Source organism: Kogia breviceps, chromosome 5, assembly GCF_026419965.1.
Source record: "Kogia breviceps isolate mKogBre1 chromosome 5, mKogBre1 haplotype 1, whole genome shotgun sequence".
In the NCBI taxonomy this organism is placed as follows: domain Eukaryota; kingdom Metazoa; phylum Chordata; class Mammalia; order Artiodactyla; family Physeteridae; genus Kogia; species Kogia breviceps.
Window position 1 is genome coordinate 140,903,303 of NC_081314.1, and position 23,712 is coordinate 140,927,014.

The following is a 23,712-nucleotide window of genomic DNA, read 5'->3' on the forward strand; positions in this document are numbered from 1 at the left end:
GTGGTACACGGGCCTCTCACCGCGGTGGCTTCTCTTGTTGTGGAGCACGGGCTCTAGGCACGTGGGCTTCAGTAGTTGTGGCTCATGGGCACTAGAGTCCAGGCTCTGTAGTTGTGGCGCACGGGCTTAGTTGCTCCACGGCACGTGGGATCTTCCCAGACCAGGGCTCGAACCCATGTCCCCTGCATCGGCAGGCGGATTCTTAACCACTGCGCCACCAGGGAAGCCCGCATTAGTAACATTTTAATACGTTCATAATTTCAGGACTGGAAGGCCTCCGGAAGCGCGAGCCATCCCCTGCGTCGTATTAAGGCTCACCAGGGAAGTCTGCCCAGGCTCCCATGATGCCTGCAGGGCTTCTAGAACTCTCAGTGAAGTAGGCAGTCATAGAGAATGTGTCACCTTGGAAGCCCTGGCTCTGCTTTGCTGTCGTGTCCTGTTCTCTAAGCTGTTCAGCCTGGCACTGCCAAAGGCCATGAGAAGGCTGTGCTCTGTGTTTTCCTTCAGCCACAGGCCTAGGTGTGACCCTAGACTTGGGCTGACTCTGAGTCTAGAACATGCACTCTCCGGAAAGCACATCTGTGTTAATGGGAGCAAGGAAGGCAAGGACCCGGGTCCTCCTTGCTCCAGGCCCCATCGGACAGCCAGGAACTAAGGAGAGTCCAGCGTCTCTGCCTGGCTTGCTGCCTTTCTGCTGAGCTCTTGTTTGTTATTTAAATGGGGTCTGCTGCCACTGAGAACCGTGTTCTGTTAAGAAATCAGGTCCCTCACTCCCGTTTCTTTCCTATTCGAGGGAACGAGACTGGAAGCTCTGTTTCGATTTTCCGTCATCTGGCACCTGACGAGAGAGATCCAAGGCAGTCGAGTGACATCTCGCAATCGCTCCTTTGACAGGTGAGGGGGGACTTTTTTATAACTTACCCTTAAAGCAAAGGGACACTTTGCAGAGGTGCCAGGTCAGTGTGTCGGGCTGGGGAGAGGGAGAAGTGTGCAGTGGAAAACCTGACCCCGTGTTCTTGATGCAGAGCGAACGATTCCTGTGATCCCGTAAGTGAATTCCGGCCAGACAGGTGTGAATACCTGGGAGGAGTTTGCTTAATTTGGCCTTGGAGGGAGGAGAAAGGCCCTCGCGCCTCAGACTCACCCGAGGAGCTGGTAGAACGTGCCCCCCCGAGGGGGCTTGGTAGGCAGGTGAAGATGGGCTAGATCTTCACCGGGGCGGCAGCCACGCTGGGTGTGTGCACCTGCGATGTCCTCAACCACACGCGGGGGATGTGAACTGTATTGTAGGCGCATTCGGTTCTTACATTGTTTTTTTGAAAATCCCCTACCTTATTTCCGGAGCTCTAGATGCGGGGGTCAGACGCACAGCCTTAGAGAGATGCCCGCTGATTCTGATACCTCCTCCCCGCTCCATCTGGGGTGAGGCCTGGACGTCGGGATTTTGAAAGCTCCCCCCAGAGACTCGAGCTCAGAGCAGGGTTAACGTCCCCGGTCCTCGTCTGCCTGGGTCGGGAAGCCGGGGCCAGGCAGGGCCCCCCCCCCGAGGGCGTCCCGGCCGCCCTGACGCTTCGCACCCCCCACAGGTCCCTGTTCGTCGTGCTCGACAGCCTAGCCTGCACAGACGGTGCCATCGGGGCCACCGCCCAGGGCTGGCTGGTGCGGGCGCTCTCCCTCGGCGACGTGGCCCGCATCCTGGAGCCCGTGCTGCTGCTGCTGCTTCAGCCCCAGACCCAGAGGACCTCCATCCGCTGCCTCAAGCAGGAGGACTCAACGGGTGAGCGCACCGTGCGGGGGCCGGCCCAGCTCTCTGTGCCTGGGGCCCTGGGCCTCGGAGGCAGGAAGGGGGTTGACCTGGGCCCCAGCTGCCTGGTGCAGCAGTCAAGGCACTCAGACCTCCCTGGTGCTTTTGCCAGATTCAGAAGGTATGAAGGTACTTTGTGGGGACTTTAAGAATTTAAATTTAAAGAATTTAAAATTTAAGAATCCGATGGACCAGCACTTAGAAATGCTAGGTAGTGGGTTTGTTGTTTTCACTGAAAAAGATGATCTTTTTATATTAAAAAGGAAAATGTTAGTAACCCATGTTCCAATCAATATAGCCGATTCTTGGTTCTTTTGCTAGAGAAAGCAATTCAAGTGCATCTAAGGTAGGAGGAGAGAAAAACAGACCATCCATCCAAAGGTCTCCAAGGGCAACCCTTCACTTATGAAAGAAGTCTGAGGTCTGGCGTGAAGTTCATTTGGGGTTGGCTAGGCTAGCACTTCTCAGACCTGGGACAGGAGAGTTGAGGTTGCCTCCAGGTAGGAATGATCAAGAATGTTGAAAGTTGCATGTAACCTAGTCAGTTGTACTTTATAAAAATTACTTCTTCTCCAGAACTGTCAAGAACGAGGTAAGTGGCTTCTTTTCCACCTGCTCTCCAGGGCTCTTTCCAGCTGTTAATATATAATCAGAAATGCAGAAGAAATAGACCTTTGGCTTCTGAGGACTTGCAGAGGCACCTTTAACATAAATTTAAAAGAATATGGGTAGGCAGAAGAAAAGAAAGGCTAAAATAAAACCCGATGAGTTCATTAAATTTCAGTGACTAATACCTAGAGCGGTTTATGGTCTAACACTGTTTCCCACAATAGGTGTGTTTTATGACTTCCTGCAGTTTTCTAAGTGATGGTTTTACAAGCTTTGATTCGTTTGTTTAGATCACTGGGCTGTAAATATTCAGTGTTTGTCCCAGTCTTATCTTACAGAGAAAAGCAGCCTAATCTTCGCTTATTTAGATAAGCAAAGATTCCTAAGGTGGTTTCCTTTCCTTACAAGGTTCTTTGCCTAAAACTCTAACTTCTGGTTTTCCTTTAGGTGTCTTCTCAAAGAAGAGGCATTTTATGACTCCACAATTATAAGAAAGTGAAATGCAAAGAAGTATAAACTAAGCACCTTCTTTAGAAGTTTGCTCTTCATTAAGGGAAGCTAGATTTTAAGCATTCCTTTGCTTTAACGAGACCTCGGCTCATTGGGTTTTAAAAGTCTCAGTGGCACTTCCTGCTGCCCCCTCTAATTGACGTTTAATGCTCCCTGCCCAGTAAGAGAAAATGCGTTTTCTCTGCCACATTCTCTCCCTGGAAACAGCTAGAAGGGTTCTGCTTACCCTCCATGCTACCTCTGTGAGCCTGTAGAAATCTACTTTTTAAATACTGTTGTGCGCACCAGACAGCTCCTCTATTTCTAACATCTTATTCTTCCTTCTTTCCTAACCTGGCTTAGTGTTCCTGGAATAGATTTGCTGAAAGCTGCCTATTACAGATGTTTGGCAGTACCGAGGACATCTGGCATTTCACTCCTTTTTTTAAAGAGACCCGAGCACTTTAAAGTGTTGTGTATTTTCTGATCTCAGAGGTACTAGCATGCTTATTTTGCGGTACGCGGGCCTCTCACCGCTGTGGCCTCTCCCGTTGCGGAGCACAGGCTCTGGACGCGCAGGCTCAGCGGCCACGGCTCACGGGCCCAGCCGCTCCGCGGCACGTGGGATCTTCCCGGACCGGGGCGCGAACCCACGTCCCCTGCATCGGCAGGCGGACTCCCAACCACTGTGCCACCAGGGAAGCCCCTAGCATGCTTATTTTAAGAACTGGAATCTTAAATCGGGAAGTAAAAGCACAAGTGCAAGTCCCTTGCGATGGCGGCTGATAGAGCGCCTTACTGTTAATGGTTCAGTACTTGCATTCCAGACTTTTGCATAGCTGCATATTATAGACACTCTCCCCTAATTGGGCTTGTTCTGTACTGCTAGATTCTGCAGCTTGGTCTTTTTTCTTCAGTACTTAATATACTCTACACATTGCTCCATATCGTACGTGTTAGAAGTATCTTTAAAAAACCCAAACGGGGGCTTCCCTGGTGGCGCAGTGGTTGAGAGTCCGCCTGCCGAGGCAGGGGACACGGGTTCGTGGCCCGGTCTGGGAAGATTCCACATGCCGCGGAGCGGCTGGGCCCGTGAGCCATGGCCGCTGAGCCTGCGCGTCCGGAGCCTGTGCTCCGCAACAGGGGAGGCCACAACAGTGAGAGGCCCGCGTACCGCAAAAACAAAAAAACAAAACAGAAAAAAAAAAAAAAAAACCCAAACGGTAGCCCTCTGCATGCCTGTGGCTTGAGTTTTTTCAGACCTCTTACTGTGGATGCTTTGTTTGCTTTCAAGTTTGTTTTTATTCAAGACGTTTCAGTGATACCCTTTTAGCTTTGAAAACCTTCTGCTGACATTTCTGTTGGATACCGTTTTTGAAAGGAAACTCCCGGGAGAAAGTGATGGGCATTTTTTAAAAATCACCCTTCCCCTAAACTCGGGATATTTATATTTCCTATGACAATGTAACTAAATTCTCCAACTTCTTGAACATTTTAAAAGACCTGTTCACTTTGCTTGTCTGCCTTCCATCTGTAATGTAATCTAGACTCTAGTGTTGTTGTTTCATGGGGGAATTATATTTTATCTTGTGGTTTTTACACTTTATTTTTTTTGTTGAGGTATAGCTGATTTACCATAGTATGTAAGTTTCATGTGCACAGCATAGTGGTTCACAGTTTTTAAAGGTTATAGTCCATTTATAGTTATTATAACATATTGGTTATATGCCCTATGCCGCACAGTATATCCTCGTAGGTTATTTATTGTGTACACAGGAGTTTGTACCTCTTAATCCCCTACCCGTGTCTCCCCGTCACCCTGACCCCACTGGTAACCACTAGTTTGTTCTCCGTGTCTGTGAGCCTGTTTCTGTTTTGTTACATTCATTCACCTGTTTTAATTTTTAGACTCCACCTGTAAGCGATAACATACAGTATTTGTGATTTTCGGTCCGTCATTGCACTAAGCATAATACCCTCCGGGTCCATCCACGTTGTTGCAAAGAATTTATCTCGTCTCTCCTCCCGCAGGAGAATTTTACTAATATTGATCTTTCTGCCTGGCTTTAAGACAAAGATCACCCTCCTGTTCTGAAGTCGTCTGTTGTTCTGTAATTTTCAGAAGACTGGCACCGTTGGTTTCACAGGAAGCGAACCTCATTCAAAGAGGGGCGGGGCGCCGCCGAGCTTCCGGAGGGCGGGGGTGAAGAGAGCGCGCCCCTGAGCCCCTTCACCACCGTGGACCGCGAGGCCATCTGGGCCGAGGTGGAGAGGGAGCCCGAGGCGTGCCCGCCGGGCCGCGAGCCCGGTGAGGAAGACCTTGCCTGCTGTGCGGACCCGCCGGACGGGGCGGCCCGCGACACCGCGGACGACAGCGAGCACACCGAGTCCGCGGACACGAGCCCCGCGGACGACAGCGAAGAGCACACGTCCTCCTCCTCCTCCCCCTCCCGCGAGCCCCAGGAGCTGGGCGGCGGCGAGCTCTGCTGCGCGCCCCTCCCCGCGGCAGCCCGGGGCCCCCCAAAGCAGGCGGCCAGCCTCCAGTCCACCGTCCAGCGGAGCCTGGCGCGCGTGGACTCGGACCAGACGCAGGCTTCGGAGTCGCTGTCCAGCGACGAGGAGGCCGACGCGGAGCTCCAGGCCCTGAGCGCGGCCCGGCTGCTGAAGCAGCGGCGGGAGAGGCGGGAGAGGATCGAGGCCCTGTTTAAGCACATCCTGCTCTACCTGCAGCCCTACGACTCCCGGCGAGTGCTGTACGCCTTCTCCGTGCTCGAAGCCGTGCTCAAAACCAACCCCAAAGAGTTCATCGAGGCCGTGTCCCGGACCAGCACGGACACCAGCTCCACCGCACACCTCAACCTCATCTCCAACCTCCTGGCTCGCCACCAGGAGGCCCTGGCCGGCCAGAGTTTCTACGGAAAGCTCCAGACCCAGTCTCCCAACGTGTGCCCTCACTCGCTGCTGATCGAGCTCCTCACCTCCCTGTGCCTGAGCTTCCTGCGCAGCTACTACCCTTGTTACCTGAAGGTCTCCCACCGGGACGTCCTCGGCAACCGGGACGTGCAAGTCAAGAGCGTCGAGGTTTTGATCAGGATGATGACGCAGCTGGTCTCGGTGGCCAAGTCAGCCGAAGGGAGGAACGTGGAGTTCATCCACAGCCTGCTGCAGAGGTGCAGAGTCCAGGAGTTTGTACTGCTCTCGCTGTCCGCGTCCATGCACACGAGCCAGGAGCGCTACGCACCGGCCGTGGCGGAGCGGGGCCAAGCCCGGCGGGAGGACGGCCCGCTCGAGGAGAGTCTCCTCAGCCTGGGCCAGGAGCAGACCTGGAGCGAGCACCCCCTGCAGATTGAGCTGCTGAAGCTGCTGCAGGTGCTCATCGTCCTAGAGCACCACCTGGGGCAGGTCCACGAGGAGGCGGAGCCCCAGGCGGACCTGTCCCGGGAGTGGCGGCGGACCCTGGACTTCCAGCAGGCCATCGGCGCCCTGCAGTACGTGCAGCCCCACCGGCTCACCTCGCAGGGGCTGCTGGTGTCCGCCGTGGTGAGGGGCCTGCAGCCGGCCTATGGCTACGGCATGCACCCGGCCTGGGTCAGCCTGGTCACGCACTCCTTGCCGTACTTCGGAAAGTCCCTGGGCTGGACGGTGACCCCCTTCCTCGTCCAGATCTGCAAAAACCTGGACGAGCTGGTCAAGCAGTATGAAGGCGAATCATCGGTGAAGCTCTCTATCAGGTACGGTGAAACCCTTTGATGCGTTACTGTGTCTTTAAACGACAGTTTTTGTCGCAGACGGCCGATTTCCCCTAGCCGGCGGCCAATTGGAGGATAATTTCAGCCTCATCAAAAGCCTAGTTAGCATTGTTCAAAGGGGTAACCGGGAACTAAGTGTTCGGCGCCTTTATTTTCAGTTCCACGTGACCACCCAGGCTAGATGAGGGTCACAGGACAAGTCAGTCTCTCTCCATTCGTTTTGCGAAACAGAGAGAAAAATGTGGGTCTTCACAGACATTCTGAAACACCTGGAAACATTTTTCCAAAACGACTGTATAAATGTAAAAACAGCACAAATGATGCCTGTCCTTTTTGTAAGAGTATTTCATTACGAGAGCCCCAGTTTTTTAAGATGGTGATATCTCTGTGGTTTCCATGTTTATATGTACGATTGAAAACCTTTATGGCGTCATTCTTAAAGATTCTCAAAACCAGTTTCTCGTTTCTTCACCAAAGCATAACCTCCAAGAGGGAAAACATTTCTCCGGATTATCCACTCACTCTTTTGGAAGGTCTGACAACCATTAGTCATTTTTGTCTGTTGGAACAACCCAACCAAAACAAAAAGGTAAATCGCTTTTTCCTGAGTTCGAGACAGTTTTCATATATTGTTTTGTTTTCATCGGGGTTACGTCTGTTTCAAAGAAGCAATGTATGTATGCAATGCAAACATATATGCAAATGTTAATGCAAATGAACACACCTGCAAATAATGAACTGTATGCAAATATATGTGCAAATGTATGTATGTAAGTAATGCAAATGTGGTTTTGTTCTTGCGGGGCGGGCGTTCTCTGTGGGCGACTTCAGTCAGCCCTCCTCCAGTATGGGATAGAATGTAATCTTTTTTTTCCGGGTGCTTTTTACTTGGCCTTATGGAGTTTGAAGACGTTTTAGCTGTTGATTGCTCTACCCTATCTGGGATTAGATTTTAGAATGCAGCTAGTGCTTTGGTTGAGTGATTGGAAGAGTTTGTAATGAGGAGCCTCAGATGCACAGACCTCCCTCTTTGAAAGAAAATCATGGGTTTAAATGCTCAGGGAGGCGTTTTACCTCCAGACCACACGTGCGACTTGCTCCGGAGAGTGCTACAGCCCAGACTTTATCCCACCAGCACCTCTGCCCTCGTGGAAAGGGAAATGGTGCCACCGCAGACGCAGCAGAGTCTCACATGTTCGTTTTCGTTTTCGTTTTCGTTTTGTTTTTAGACCACTGCTGCGAGTGACCCTACCAGTTTGAAAAATGCCAAGAATGCTATTCTGGAAGAGCTTCCTCGAATTGTTAACACCATGGCCCTTCTCTGGAATGTTCTCAGAAAGGAGGAGACTCAAAAGAGACCCGTGGATCTCCTTGGAGCCACGAAAGGATCTTCTTCCGTTTACTTTAAAACCACCAAAGTGAGAGAGAGCTTCTTTTGTGTGTTTACGATTTCCTTTGCCTCGTATTGTCCCACCAAAAAATAAAAACGTGCAGGGTTATAGACATAAAGAATCAAACGTAATGTGCTCAGAGAAACCCGCATGAGAAGTAAGTTGGAAGTAGAAATCTCCAGTGTGTTTATTAGAATACGTTTCCTATTCATGGAAAGAAAAGCTTTGTGAGTAGTTTTCAGTTTATTTTTTCCCCTTGGCCCCTTTTTTTTTTTTAAGCCAAACATAAAGTCTCTGGGGGTTCCAGGTCGGGGACCTAAAGTCCTCAACATGTTTCTCCTAAGCATCTCTACTAAGACAGCTTAGCTCTTACAGTCTCCTTTCAGTGGTGCCTTGAACAAGTGTTGAGGTGTCTTTGAGTTTTCTATTAAACCAGAAGCTCACAACCCAGAGCATTTCTAGTTCTGTTACTGAACCAAACTTGGGTCCACGCGCCTGCACGCAGTAAAGGCAATCTACTGACACCAGGTCGTTTTAAAGGAAAGTGGGGGGGGGGCGGTTATTTTAAGGCACCAGGCAAGAAGTGTGGGCAGCTGATGCTCAAAAAAACCTGAACTCCCCCGACGGGTTTCAGGGAAGAGTTTTTAAGGGTAAGGTGAGGGAGGGGAGTTGCAGGGTGGGTGAACAGCTCATGTGCAGTTCTCTGATTGGTTGATGATGAGATAACAGGGCCGTGTCACAGGAGTTAAACATCATCAGTCCTCAGGCTCCAGCGGGTCTGGGGGCTACGTGCTCACCATCATCATGCAGTTAGCTTCTTCCATTTGGTGGGGGTTTTAGCATCCGTAAAACAACTCAGGAATATGCCTCAGACACTTACCTGTGGACTTCAGGGAGGAACTAAAGATTCTGTGACCGCCATATGGCCGATTTACTGTTTAAATTGTTATCAGTTCTCCTCACCCCGCTGCTGCTTTTGTCATCATGTGTTCACATCCTTGCAGTCATTAATTCTTCAGCCAGGATTTTGTGACTCAGGGGAGGCCTGGGAGACTAAAGCTTTTCTACAAACAAGAGGCAGGCAGAGGCCATGGTGGGGAGGGGTCTGTCCCAGCAAGGCCCCCATAGGATCCTGCTAGGTTACAGTTCACTCTCTCTTGGTAGCACGCCGACTCAGTCTCTGATTGCTGTGTCTGGTGGCTCAGAATTATCTGGCTGTGTCTCATTTACCTGAGCACCCCTGGTGCTGGGTGTGGCCTCAGAGCTTACACTGGCAGCTGGCAGCCCGGGCTGAGCAGAACAGATCAGGACACAGGGAGCCAGACCACCTGGATTCGGCTCCCTGCTCAGGTGCTTTGTGGGACCTTGGGCAAGTTGGTTAACCTGTCTGTGCTGTAGTTTCCTCGGTTGGAAACACGAAGCCAGGCATCACCCAAGCACCCTTTGTTTATTGGCACATTTAGTCCTCACCTGCAAGGTGGGTACTATTATTATTCGCAGACTACAGATGAGGACATTGGGGTGTAGAGAGAGTGAGTGCTTTGCCCGCAGTTGTGCATCTGATAAGCAGTGATGCTGGGATTAGGGTGAGTAGGGAATGGAGCCCGCCCCTGACTTCTGTTTTCTGAGCTTTCTGTAGTGCGTCAGGGAGTTGCACAGGTGGCCTCCAAAATGTTCTGTCAGTTCCAGAGATACCCTCCAAGGGAAATCTGCTGTATTTCAAGCTGCCACAGGAAGCTGCTTAATTTAAGCCTAAAAATTAAGCTCTAGAACGGTTCAGAAAATCCACAGGCACGCAGCCTGAGCCTCGGTTTCCTCCTCTGTGAAATGAGTCTGTTATTCGTAGCCTATCTTCTGGGCTGATGGAAGGAGTCAGTTTGGCGGCGGCTAACATTTATTGAGAAGTTAGCTTAAGCCCTCCCTGAAGGACCCAAGGCCTTGAGCTGAGGCCCCCGTGGTTTCTCTGGAGCAGAAACCACAGCGGGAGGCAGAGGATGTCTCCATCCCATGGTCAGTTGTATCTAATGAGACGCTAAACTAAGGCAGTGGGGACAGAGGAAGCCCAAGGTACATTCATTCATTCCACAAACATTTGCATGTCTGCTGCTGTGTACCAGGCCCGGCTTATCCACTAGTGGATGAGATAGAGCAAGTAAGTCCTTGTCTGCCTGGCAGATACAGACGTTAACCATCAATTTAAAAATAATGATGAGGGCTTCCCTGGTGGTGCAGTGGTTGAGAGTCCGCCTGCCGGTGCAGGGGACGCGGGTTCGTGCCCCGGTCCAGGAGGATCCCACGTGCCGCGGGGCGGCTGGGCCCATGAGCCATGGCCGCTGAGCCTGCGCGTCCGGAGCCTGTGCTCCGCAACGGGAGAGGCCGCAACAGTGAGAGGCCCGTGTACTACAAAAATAATAATAATAATAATAATAATAAAATAAAAATAATGATGAGAAGTGCTACAAAGAATGCGGGGCACTCTTAGAGGCTGTGAGGGGGTCGAGGAGGGGGTCGAGGAGGCCTTCCTGAGGCAGAGGGGCTGAGCTGAGACCCAGGAAGAGAGGGTTTGCCTGGGTAGGGAGGTGTTAGAGGCTGTGAGACCCACAGGGTTTATAGAAGAAGGAGCATGGAGGTTTCAGGAATGGAGAAAAAAATCCAGGCGCAGCCAAAGGGAGGGCGGTGAGTGACGTCCGGGGCCGCGCTGTGAGTTTATTTTTAGTTGGTTACATAACAAAGTTAGTTAAATGGTACATATTTCTGGAAATTGAAAAACATCCTTCCTGATGCATGTAAGCCCTTCCAGAGCTGGTTGAGACACGTGAGGCTAGGGGCTTTCAGGGTGCGAACAGTGCCATCTCCGCTGCTGGGTACCCCCCCCCCCCACCGCCCTTTCTCACTGTGTCTGCAAAGCCTTGGGTGGCTTCCTTCGAGCCCTGCCCTGCTCACAGCTGCTCGAAGGTGGTACTCATCACCTCCCAAGGGTCTCTTCCTGCTCGGCTCCGCTGGCCGTCTGTCCGTCCACCTGGGCTGCCCACCGTGCCTTTCGTCCAGCTCCTCCTCCTGCGGCCTGGTGCCCAGGATGCCGAGACAAAGGCCCACCCCTGCTCTCGGGGTTTACAGGCGCTGGTGGTGAAGTGCACAGTCCGCCATAGCCCTGATTCTACTCTGCTCTTAACTCTTCGTTTTTCTGTCTTTCAGACCATACGACAAAAAATTTTAGACTTCTTAAACCCCTTGACAGCCCACCTTGGGGTTCAGCTGACAGCAGCTGTTGCAGCGGTGTGGAGCAGGAAGAAAGTGAAACGCCACAGTAAGACAAAGGTAAAGCCAGCAATGAAAGCAGTAGCTAAACTTACTCTGACAAAATACCAGAGAGTCATGTGTGTTCAGAGGTGACTCCAGAGGCCAACACGGGAGACTGGGGCAGTGGTTCCACCGTTTTATTTATTTTTTATTCTTTTATTTTTTATAATATTTTCTTTTATGTATTTATTTATTTTTGGGGGCTGCTTTGGGTCTTCGTTGCTGCATGCAGGCTTTCTCCAGTTGCGGCGAGTTTCTCTTCGTTGCGGTGCGCGGGCTTCTCACTGCGGTGGTTTCTCTTGTTGCAGAGCACGAGCTCTAGGCGTGCGGGCTTCAGTAGTTGTGGCACGTGGGCTCAGTCGTTGTGGCTCGCGGGCTCTAGAGCACAGCCTCAGTAGTTGTGGCGCACGGGCTCAGTTGCTCCGCAGCATGTGGGATCTTCCCAGACCAGGGCTCGAACCCGTGTCCCCTGCGTTGGCAGGAGGATTCTTAACCACTGCGCCACCAGGGAAGCCCAGTTCCACCGTTTTAAATGCATGACGTACTCTAGCTGTGCCAGTTACAACTAGATGGGGTGTTGGGTGGGTAGCGAGTGGAGGCCACCCCCACCCTCTCTTTTCTCGTCTTTCTGTAATGAATAGATTGTACTTCTATTTAACCTTTTTAATCTACCGTCTAATAGTCTGCTTACAAGAATGTACATTTTAACGAAGAACACCGCCATGAACTTGCCACCCAGCTTAAGAAACGGTTCACCATCCTACCTATGAGGACCCCTGTGGGCCCTTTCCTGGTTGTAACACCATCTGAGAGCTTTTTTTTTTTTTAACTAATCTTTTTAAAGACTTTATCTTTTTAGGGCAGTTTTAGGTTCACAGCAAAATGAGAGGAAGGAACAGGAAGTTCCCATATTCCCCTGTCCCTGCACATGCATGCCCTGGTCCTCCCAGCAGCCCCTGCCAGGGGCGTACGCTTGTCACAGTTGCTGAACCTACACTGACACATCCATAATTTACATTCGGCTATTTTAATTTATTAAAGTCATGCTTGTTCATGATGGTCAAGAAAATCTAAATCATCGCATGCCTACGCCCAGACTTCAGTTTGCATTTTGTCCATTCTTTCTCCGCTGACTGGTCCATCGCGAGGTCCTCCAGGAGCTTGGTTCACGTGCTTCTGCAAAATCAGCACGTACTTCTCTCCTGGTCCCCTCTGTCGACCATGCAGGTTCCTTCCTGGTACCTCCCTCAGAGGGTCTGCCCCACCCCCCCAGGGCACTGTCTCAGGGCCCAGCATAGGCCCCTGTTCCCTGAGGAGGTGTGAGAGGTTGGTGGCCCAGGCCACCCACCTTAGCACTTGTTGGGGCTTCCGGGCGAGAAACCTGATACTTGAAAGTGTATGTCACCACCCTACACAGACTTGTGTCATCAAAACATGCCTCCCTCACCTGGACTTGCCTGCCACGGCCATCGCATGAACCTGATTTACCTGTTTTTCTTACTGTCCTCATACCTTGGGGGCTGTCTCGATATCAACCTGTTTCCTTCCAACTAAATGTATCTGTTTCTACAATGCTTTCTCAGCTTGAACATACCAGAGTGACTGCCATCATCAGCTACATGTGGGGTTTTTTTTGTTTTTTGTTTGTTTGTTTGTTTTTGTTTTTTTCCGGTACGCGGGCCTCTTACTGCTGTGGCCTCTCCCATTGCGGAGCGCAGGCTCCGGACGCGCAGGCGCAGCGGCCACGGCTCACGGGCCCAGCCGCTCTGCGGCACGTGGGATCTTCCCGGACCGGGGCACGAACTCACGTCCCCTGCTGCATCGGCAGGCGGACTCTCAACCACTGCGCCACCGGGGAAGCCCAGCTACACGTTTTATTCCTTATTTGTATCAGGTACTGATGAGGTTACTGTGATTAAATGCTAACCTCACTCTTCATTCCCACCAATAGAGTCCATTACCCAGTTTTCATTTAAATATGTCTTTAAAAGATTAAAACAAATCCCTTTCTCCAGGAGCAAGTATTATAGAGTGCTTTCTGTGTGTCATTCTTATTTTTGTTTTCTCTCCGTGAGCCTTAAAGGAACGGCTTTTTTCTCGGCAGATCGTGCCGGCGGCCAGCGCATCCCAGCTGACCCTCGTGGAGCTGATCTGTGCGCTGAGCACCCTGCAGACCGACACGGTGCTGCAGCTGGTGAAGGAAGTGGTGAAGAGGCCGCCGCAGGTCCGAGGGGACGAGGTCAGGAGCCTGGGGGCCGTCAGAGGAACGCAGCACTCTCTCTGACTCCACGTCTCATAAACTGTGTTTGGGAGGGAAGCAGAGGTCACAGCGGCAACTAGGAATTCGGGGGCTGTAACACGAAGGTGTTCTAACCGGGCTCTGCAGAGATCCAGGAAATGTGCTTCATGGGCTCCTGTTTTGGGGTGCAAAAGCCCCTTGAGGTGAAGGACGGACTTCCATCCTTACATCCCACCGCAGGGTGCTCTGCCCGGTAGTGGTTCAAATCGAATAACTCTGTTAGAAAGAAGAAACGGCACTTGCCTCAAGGAACTTGCAGCCGGAAAGGCGTCAGAGTTCAACAAAGCCAGGCGCTAGTTAAAGGTGGAAGAGACTGATTTTATTCAGTAACTCCTGCAGCAGGGGAGAGAGTTGTGCTCAGTTCCAGTTTGTGCAGAGGTGACTGGGTATTTTAAGCAGAGGATGAAGAGCAGGGAGGGTGAACAAGCAGGGGCTTCAGCAAAGTCGAGGGACTGGAAAGTTCCAAACAAGCAAGAAGGGGGTTGGTGGATGTAATTAGGCCAGCGGGGTTTGCTGACTGCAGAGGGCAAGGTATTCCTGTGCTCCCTTGGAGACTGGGAAACGGAGGCCCTGACTTTCTTGATGATGGTATTTCAGAGGGAGGGCCGCCAGGTCCCTGAGAAAGACATTCCTGGGTTGTAGGAGATACATATACATCTCAAAGGGACAGAGCAAGGATTTACAACTGTAAGCTTTTCTTAATAAATGCTCAAAGAAAGGGAGGTCAGGAACCTATCAGGAGTTGGCTAAACACACAGCAGATTCCTTCAGAAGCCTTGAGCTTTCCTTCTTAGGCAGGCGTTTTAAGGCGGTTGAGGTCATCCCCCTAGGGACATGGCCTTGAGCTGCTGGGAACCTGTTGGGACATCCCTGTTGGCACAGTGGTTAAGAATCCGCCTGCCAATGCAGGGGACACGGGTTTGAGCCCTGGTCCGGGAAGATCCCACGTGCTGTGGAGCAACTAAGCCCGTGAGCCACAGCTACTGAGCCCGTGTGCCACAACTACTGAAGCCCGTGCTCTGCAACAAGAGAAGCCACTGCCATGAGAAGCCTGCACACTGCAATGAAGAGTAGCCCCTGCTCGCTGCAACTAGAGCAAGCCCGCGTGCAACGAAGACCAATTGCAGCCAAAAATAAATAATAAATTAATAAATTAAAAAAAAAAAAAGGCTAGGAAATTGTAAATACAGACCCTACAGTCTGACATAAGCATCTCAGGATTTGGGCTTTCCTCAGAAACGTAATTCTCAGTTGTTTCTTGCATTTTCAGTAAAATGTTTTCAGGAGGGAAGGAGAGAGCGGAGAGAGGAGAGGAGGGAGGGAGAGAAAGAGAAAGGGACTGTTGAGTAATGGGAGATATTTTAGAAGCTCTGGAATCTAATGATTAACCCTGTCATTGATTACCTCATTCACTGATTGTTAAAAAAATTGGAGTGAGAATATTGAGGAATTCCCCAAAATGGCTCGTGACCAAGGGCCAGATTCTTGTACCATTTCTTTTACTGTTGGAAAGCAAAAGTATTATAGGAGGAAGAAGAACTATATGATTTAAACTTCAAAAAAAGAAGAAAAAGAAGGGGGCTCAGAGGAGCCTGACTAGACTAGGTCAAGGAGAGCATCTTTGTCAATGTGCGAGTTAAAAATCTGCATAATTTTTTTTTTTTTTTTTTTTTTTTTTGCCGTACGCGGGCCTCTCACTGCTGTGGCCTCTCCCGTTGCGGAGCACAGGCTCCGGACGCGCAGGCTCAGCGGCCATGGCTCACGGGCCCAGCCGCTCCGCGGCACGTGGGATCCTCCCGGGCTGGGGCACGAACCCGTGTCCCCTGCATCGGCAGGCGGACTCTCAACCACTGCGCCACCAGGGAAGCCCAAAAATCCGCATAATTTTTACAAAGGTACAAAATACACGTCCGAGGACTTAACTCATCCTGGACATGCTGAGAAAGAAGAGGTTTCATCTGGCTGCAGGGACAGCAGTGGCCTTTGAAGGGTGACGTGATTGAACCACAAAGCTCTTATAGTTTTTCTGCCCAGTTTCGAGGGGGGCACCTTTTCATTTAAGCACAGTGATTTTGCAACAGAACAGACTGTGTGGTTTAACAGTTTACTGCCTGAGAGATTTTTGGTTTTACCAAAGCAGACCTCTTCGTTGAAAGTGTTGGAGCTGTTTTGTTCTTAATTAATTTGACAGAGAGCAGGGATTTGTTCCAACCTTGAAATAATTGCCTTCTCTTAGGCAATTTAAAATTATACAGTTAGGAACAATTTAAGAATAATTCCCTAAGTGAAAATTAAGGGAGTGGACCAAGTGATTTTGCTAAAAAATAGTGTTAGTCAAACAGATATCTGTACGCCAGGGTTCATCACAGCATGAATCACAATAGCCAGAAGGTAGAAACAACCCAAGTGTCCATCGGTGGATGAATGGGTAAACAAAACGAGGTCTGTACGTGCAGTGGACTGTCTGTCATCCAGCCTTAAAAAGGAATGAAATTCTGACACGTGCTGTACCGTGGATGAACCGTGACAGCGTTATGCTAAGGGGAATAAGCCAGTCCAGAAGGACAGTATTCTATGATTCCACTTACCTGGGGTACACAGAGTAGTCAAGTCCATCGAGGCGGAAGGGAGGAGGATGTTCACTAGGGACTGCAGGGGAGGAGGGAGTGGGAGTTAATGGGGACAGAGTCTCAGTTTGGGAAGATGAAAAAGTTCTGCACGTCAACGGTGGTTGTATTCACCCAACGACGTGATAGACTGGACGCCCTGTACACTGAAAAACGTTTAAAATGGTAGGTTTTGTCAAGTATATTTTACCAAAATAAAAAAATGTTTATAACAAATAAGAGAAATCTTGTTTTTAGATATTAAGGTCATAGCACTAAGGGTGGTGAGCAAAAGCTAAACCTTGGAATCAGAGATGTGTTCAGCCATTTTCACCCCAGAGTGGGAAAGCTGGCCAAGAATACCTTTAGCAGTTTGGGCTACGCCTGCCTTGGAGGAGAGCTGCCCACGTGAAGCTCTTCCTCCGAAAGGCACGTGGCACAGGGTCACCCTCTGCAGAAGTGTCCACCCTGGGAAGGCCACTGGGGGCTTCTAACCCGTCAGTTAACACTCGGGGCTCTGGTCCTCTTCCTTCGTTCCACGTGTTCATTGAAAATCACGTCTGCATCTGTAGTGGGGAATCCTAAACAGTTGACACTGTCCCTGCCCACGGTCAGCCTGTGTTCTCGCTGGGGAAAGAAGGTAAGGCAGCCTACAGATTTGCACTGTGAGGCCAGAATATGGAACTGGCCAAGTGCTTAAGCAGTCAGATGTAAAGCGGACACGGGCAACTTCATGGCGTCTGGCGGACGTCGGCCCCCGGTCTCCCAAATGCCTGGTAGTCTTGTTGCCTTTTACTCTTGAGTGTAAGTGTTAAAGTAATGGACCCGGGAGAGGGAGCAGGGTGGTGGAGGCAGGCAGAGGCAGCATCAGGTCCTGGGTGGGTTGGCATTTATATCTCTGAGCAGGTCTGGGTGGCAGGAGACGGACCTTCTACGCTGCCGGTCAGTCCCCACGGACGGGGTTACAGCTGCAGCCATGAGGGAGCTGGCCCTGCCACAGCTTTACACACAGAGCAGGCGCTTTTAGCTTTTGTTCCTTCGTGTTACGTGAATGTCTGCAAACACCTGCAACTCCTGGGCTTAAAGAAAACAAAACGAAACCTAGATGTCATCTGGCTGAGCGGTTTTTGGGTTTTGGAGTAACAAAATCACATTTTGTGGTTAGTTTAGTTAATTGGCTCAACGTCTATAACATCTACAAATAGCCTTTTACAAGCAAGAAGGGAAAATAATGTGTGTTTTGAAACCTATTTCTAAGTAGCTGCAGCCATTTGGGATTTAGGGAAGTTGTCTGGGCTGTTGGAGGGAATTCCTGGAGCTACGAATTCTAATTTGGCGCTGCCTCTCAACTGTAGCTCCCGGGGGTCAACTTTGGCCCCCAACTTTGTGTTTGGGGAGGTTCAGTTATAATGCCAGATCTTCCCTAAATCCTTGTTAAAAGCCTGACCTCATAGGATACACTTGTGTTTTGTTTCACTTGGGGGATACTTTCTATTATTATATTTGAAAGACTCTAGCTGCAAACATTTGCTTTGTTAGGAGATAGAATCTGTTTCGTTTCTGTGTTTGAATTCTTTCTTAGCCGTATTTCCTACCAACTTGGAGTCATTAGCTTTGCTTTAATTTTCAGAAATCGCCCCTCGTGGATGTCCCTGTGTTGCAGTTTTGCTACGCTTTCATCCAAAGGTAATGCAGCACCTCAAAGACGTTTCTCAATTATAGATGCTGTTGCAGTGATTATAAATAATTCCTCTGCTTGTATTTCCGTTTTTTTCTTTTAATTGAAGTAGCATTGATTTACAATGTTCTGTTAGTTTCAGGTGTACAGCAGAGTGACTCGGATATATATATATATATATCTGAATATACATATATATATATTCTTTTTCAGATACTTTGCCACTGTAGGCTATTATAAGATATTGAATATAGTTCCCAGTGCTATTGTTTATTTTTTTAAGATTTATTTATTTTTAAATTAATTAATTAATTTTGGCTGCATTGGGTCTTCGTTGCTGCACGCAGCCTTTCTCTAATTGCGGCGAGCGGGGGCTACTCTTCGTTGCAGTGTGCAGGCTTCTCATTATAGTGGCTTCTCTTGTTGCGCAGCATGGGCTCAAGGTGTGCGGGCTTCAGCAGTTGTGGCACGCAGGCTCAGTAGTTGGGGCACACGGGCTTAGTTGCTCCGCGGCATGTGGGATCTTCCCGGACCAGGGCTCGAACCCATGTCCCGTGCATTGGCAGGCGGATTCTTAACCATTGTGCCACCAGGGAAGTCCCTTATTATTTATTTATTTATTTAATTTTTGGCTGTGTTGAGTCTTTCTTTTTTTTTTTTTTTTGCGTTACGCGGGCCTCTCACTGTTGCGGCCTCCCCCGCCGCGAAGCACAGGCCCCGGACATGCAGGCCCAGCGGCCATGGCTCGCGGGTCCAGCCACTCTGCGGCATGCGGGGTCCTCCCAGACCAGGGCACAAACCCGCATCCCCTGCATCGGCAGGCGGACCCCCAACCACTGCGTCACCAGGGAATCCCTGTGTTGAGTCTTAAGTTGTGGCACATGGCATCTTTCGTTGCGGCATGTGGGCTTTCTCTAGTTGTGGCGTGCAGGTTTTCTCTCTCTAGTTGTGGTTCACAGGCTCCAGGACGCGTGGGCTCTGTAGTTGTGGCACGAGGGTTCTAGAGCGCATGGGCTCTGTAGTTTGCGGCACACAGGCTCTCTAGTTGAGACGTGCAAGCTCAGTAGTTGTGGCATTTGGGCTTAGTTGCCCTGCGGCATGTGGGATCTTAGTTCCCTAACCAGGGATCAAAGCCACGTTCCCTTCATTGTAAGGCGGATTCTTTACTGCTGGACCACCAGGGAAGTCCCTGTTTATCTATTTAATATACAGGAGTGTGTACATTTTAATCCCAAACTCCTCGTTTATCCCTCCCTGCCGACCCCCCATTGTATTTCTTGGTTACTGGAGAGGCTTAGTTCAGAAAGTATCTGAATGGTGTCCTTATTTCCTCTCGAGGCACGGGAATACCGTGATGATTTTACTTTTTCTTTCTGCAGAGATCTAATCTGACATTTTAAAGTCTGGGTGCTATAGCTTAAATACTTACGTCAGCAAAGCTTTATGTGAGGCCTGGTAAACTTTAGAAGAAACAGTTTGCATTAAATTGATACCAAAAAAGGAGGGGGGATTTAAGGACCTCTTTTAGAAAAAGGAGAAGGGATTATTTTTGGTGCTGTCCTCAGTGCTTTGCCATGTTTTCCGCTGGATGGCTTCTGCGCGGGTTTAGGATGCAGAACAGCCGCATGCAGGGGTCTCACCTGTAGGGGCTCCCCAGGTGTTTCTCCACGGGTAGAAAGGATGCTTTGCTGGGCCTCATGCACATCTTATGGCAGGTCCCGGGTGCGGCTCCCGCTTCAGTAATGAGGGTGACGGGAGTGTAGCCCCGTCTCAAGGAAGCCTCAGTATTCTCACGTGTCTCGGGGGTTCACGATAAGGAAATCTGAGAGCACCAGCTGCAAGCTCCCTGGTTAACAAGTCCACGTCCCATGGTTATTCCGGCTCACTGTATCCTGAGGTGGCAGGAAGGGTCACAGTCCCAGGAGGCCCTGGGTCCGGGGTTGAGTTCAGACCAGCTGTTCATCCTTCACCACAAGCATCCCTGACCTTCTTTCCTCCAGGAGGTAAAGATGAGCTGGTCGTGTCCCTTCTCGCGGTAACTAATGCGTATTATATCACTAGCAGGCGCCTGTTGCAGGGGCCTAAGTGGTCCCTGAGCCAGCAGCTGCCGGAGCCGCGGCCTCCTGTTACAGAGGAGGCCCTGCCCAGGTCAGTCAGGAGGCAGTAAGTCAGGGACGAGGACTTGAGCCTGGGGCCCTCTGGCTGAGACCCAGCTCTGCCTTTTGTGCCGTGCAGCCTCGCTCCGTAGCCACAATCCGAGTCCTTGTTTCCGTGAGGCCTGACCTTGCCCTCTGTGACCTTCTGGTGGTTGACCCCGTGTTTTCGGCGGCGTTGGGGAGGCCGAGTGGCAGAGCCCGACAGGCCCAGAGATCAGACAGCCCTCTAGTTCAAGGCTTTCGCTTTACAGACGAGGAAACCGGGGGCATCTGACCTGTCAGCGGGTTGCAGGTCTCCAAGCTCCGTGTTCCTGGCAGAATACCAAAATTTAGCTTGTGTGTCTTGTAATCTTAAAAAGAGCAAACAGCTCAGGCGGATACGCCATCTTCCTGTGCTTTCCAACCCCCTGGATCTAAAATGTGCTTATAAGTAACATTGTGTTTTGACCTGTTCAGGGTTGGATATTTTTTCTTTCTTTCTTTTAAAACAGGCTCCCAGCAACAGCCTTGCAAGCGAACTTCCCTTCGCTGTTGGGTGTGTTAAAGGAGTCCGTGCAGCTGAATCTCACTCCCCCTGGTTATTTTCTGCTTCTCAGGTACCGTGTCCCAGCCCTCACGTCACCATATTTTTCTTCGGGAACATGTTTTTATTTCTGCAGCATTCTCGGTCTGAAGCTGATTGTCTCTCAACAGCATGCTGAACGACTTTGTAACAAGAACTCCCAACCTGGAGAGCAAGAAGGATCAAAAAGATCTGCAGGTCTGTATGTGCAAGTCTGGCTGTTGCAGTTCCAGGAGTATCACCCACCTTTAGAGGTCTCACTGGAGATGGTAAACACTGGGCAGAACCAGATCTTAGATTTGCATTTGTTCCCACATCTCATTCCCTCCGTTACTGTCTTTAGAGGACTCTGTACAATCTCCTGATGAAGGTTCTCGTGTTAGACTTGACCCGTCGACCCTGCAATTTACAAGGCACCTTCTCGCTTCCCACTGTACACAGATGTATGCGGGCTTCCTCTGCAGCATGGTTGGGACAATAAGTCTATCTTCATGCACAGATTCCTTTCCTTAGAACCTTCCCCCATCTTTTTAAAGCAATATAGACTCACAGGAAATGTCAGAAACACTGAAAAACAAAAGTAAAGCTCACCCATAGGAGAAGGAAAATCTTCTCCTTTGGGTAGAATGCCAGCTATCAAGAATACATAGAAGTAATGAAGGAATTAGAAAAGTCACTATTTTGCAGCCATTATAATCCTTGAGTGAGGAGCTTTTTGAGTCGAAGTCTCGAAACTGGGTTGTGTAGTTTATGGCTTTGGTGACATTATGGCTTTTGTTTATGGCTTTTGGCTCCTCGTTGTGACCCCTGGTGTTTGTGAAATATCTGTCCAGTTCCTGATTCTGAAGCGCTAGAGTTCTGCGTAAAGCACAGAGACGCCTTTGGCTCAACGGGCAGAGAAGAAAGCATCATCCGAGGGCGAGTGCTGCAGCCCAGCCCTTGGGTAGCACCTCCTGCACTCACCTGGAAGCCCTCCCCCTTCCATGGGCTGTTAGCCTGCCGCGGCCCCTCCGTTTCCGGTCCGTCGGGCTGGACCGTGGCCACAGGCGCTACCACAGCTGGTGCAGCTCCGGCCCGTTGGTCAGGGGGCCGGCCGGGTGGGCCTCCGCTTCCACCCCACGGTGTCCCAGCCTCCCTGACACTGACTCCTTCCTGCTGTTTTCCAGGCACCCCAACTTCTTTCCCATCCATTCGTTGCACTTGAAATGGGAGCTCTTCTAAGTCCTCAACCCCTTTTCTTGATCTTTTTTTAAGAATTTATTTTATTGAAGTAGAGTTGATTTATAGCGTTGTGTTAACTTCTGCTGTACAGCAGAGTGACTCAGTTATACACATATATAAATATATCCCTTTTCATATTCTTTTCCATGATGGTTTATCACAGGATATTGAATATAGTTCCCTGTGCTCTACAGTAGGTCCTTGTTTTTTATCCATCCTATATATATAATACCTTGCATCTGCTAATCCCAAACTCCCACTCCATCCTCCCCCCACACCCCACCCACCTTGGCAACTACAAGTCTGTTCTCTACGTCTGTGAGTCTGTTTCTATTTCGTAGGTAAGTTCATTTGTGTCGTATTTTAGATTCCACATATAAGTGACAGCAAATGGTACTTGTCTTTCTCTGACTTCCTTCACTCACTATGATCATCACCAGGCCCATCCATCTATTCTTGACCTTCCTAGCCGCCATCATCCACCCCACACCTCTGCCCAGGTGCACCGCGGATGGTTCCCGTGGGTGCACCCCCCCTTGCCACCGGCAGGCAGACGTTCTGTTGCTTCATGCCCGAACACAGCTGCTGGGCTCATAGTGGAAGTCAGGACTGCTCAGTTCTCAGATGTCAGGGATGTACAGCCCCTCTCAGCTGGCAACACTCGATGATACCTGCTCAGCGTCTCTACCTCTGTCCCAGCTACTTGACCAAATTCATTCCTGGTGGAACTCCTGATACGGATGACTCCTCATTTCACCCTCAAGTCAATTTAATTTATCCAGTTATGTTTCTTGTATTATCCAAAGGTGCATCTCTAGCAAGAATCCATGGTCCTAAAGAAACCGGAAATCTAATCTGCCAAATGTGTTGTGCTGCTGTGACTTGCTATGTCTCTGTTTTACCCAAGTTGGCCAGAGAGTAGCCTGAGCCACAAGTGGCTGTTGAGCCCTTGAAATGTGGCCTGTCTGAACTGCATGTGCTGTAACCGCAGACACACGGCGGATTTCAAAGACTTAACAAACAATGCGTAACCTCGCTAATAATTTTGTATCGATTATATGTTGATACTCTGTTGGATATATTGTGTTACACATTATGAACTTGTTTCTTCTTTTAATGGAGCTCCTAGAAAACTTGGTATTCATGGTTCACAGCTGTGGCTTGCATTATATTTACATCAGATGGTGCTATTTTAGGCACTTAAGATTCTTTTCTTAACTAACTTCCTTTCCCCTTTCTCCTGACTACTCTCAGGAAGTCACTCAAAAAATTCTAGAAGCTGTCGGGAACATTGCTGGCTCTTCCTTGGAACAAACCAGCTGGCTGAGCAGAAACCTGGAAGTGAAGGCTCGGCCTCAGATCTCTCTAGAAGAATCTGACGAGGAGGAAGATTTGCACGGTAGGTGTAGAAGGGTCAAAAAGTCATGCCCAGTGCCAGCTAGTGGGTCTAGTTTTGCCTTAAAAGTAAACTGGCTTTACTTCTTAACAACATACGTTGTATGTGTAATAAACAGTAGGATTCCATTGGAAGGGTCCTGAGTGGCCCATGCTACCATGTTAAGCCCTCACTGAGCCGAGATGGGGGTCCAAGAAAGTAACTTCCCAAGATACTTTGCACGGACTCAGTGATAGAAATCTATGTGGGATAAAGAATAGGAGAATGTATGTTTTTCTTTTCGTGGAGCCGTGGAAAGAAAACTTAGTAAACCAGCTAACTGTCGTCAGGCAGTTGATGTTGTATTTCATTTCTGGCCAACACACCCCTGCCTCTCGATGCTCCTTGTGTTTGGTCATTACGGGGGTGGCGAAGATTTTATCATGGAGGCCACACAGGGCAGGCACAGCCCA

General features: G+C 50.0%; 1 protein-coding gene across 6 annotated transcripts in view; it reads left to right on the forward strand.

Moving 5' to 3' along the window:
* The window catches only part of DOP1B (DOP1 leucine zipper like protein B), a 113,179-nt gene that overhangs the window by 65,403 nt on the left and 24,064 nt on the right, over positions 1 to 23,712 (forward strand). For all 6 annotated transcript variants that reach the window (XR_010840858.1, XR_010840857.1, XM_067035065.1 and 3 more), the window contains 11 exons: positions 794 to 894; positions 1,587 to 1,777; positions 5,025 to 6,633; positions 7,129 to 7,240; positions 7,881 to 8,069; positions 11,238 to 11,360; positions 13,447 to 13,581; positions 17,878 to 17,933; positions 20,573 to 20,677; positions 20,775 to 20,841; positions 23,119 to 23,263. Coding sequence is in view for 4 of the 6 variants with exons in the window: in XM_067035065.1 (XP_066891166.1) it covers positions 794 to 894; positions 1,587 to 1,777; positions 5,025 to 6,633; positions 7,129 to 7,240; positions 7,881 to 8,069; positions 11,238 to 11,360; positions 13,447 to 13,581; positions 17,878 to 17,933; positions 20,573 to 20,677; positions 20,775 to 20,841; positions 23,119 to 23,263 (2,833 nt within the window). In the remaining 2 variants the exon portion in view is untranslated. The remainder of the gene's footprint in view (positions 1 to 793; positions 895 to 1,586; positions 1,778 to 5,024; positions 6,634 to 7,128; positions 7,241 to 7,880; positions 8,070 to 11,237; positions 11,361 to 13,446; positions 13,582 to 17,877; positions 17,934 to 20,572; positions 20,678 to 20,774; positions 20,842 to 23,118; positions 23,264 to 23,712) is intronic.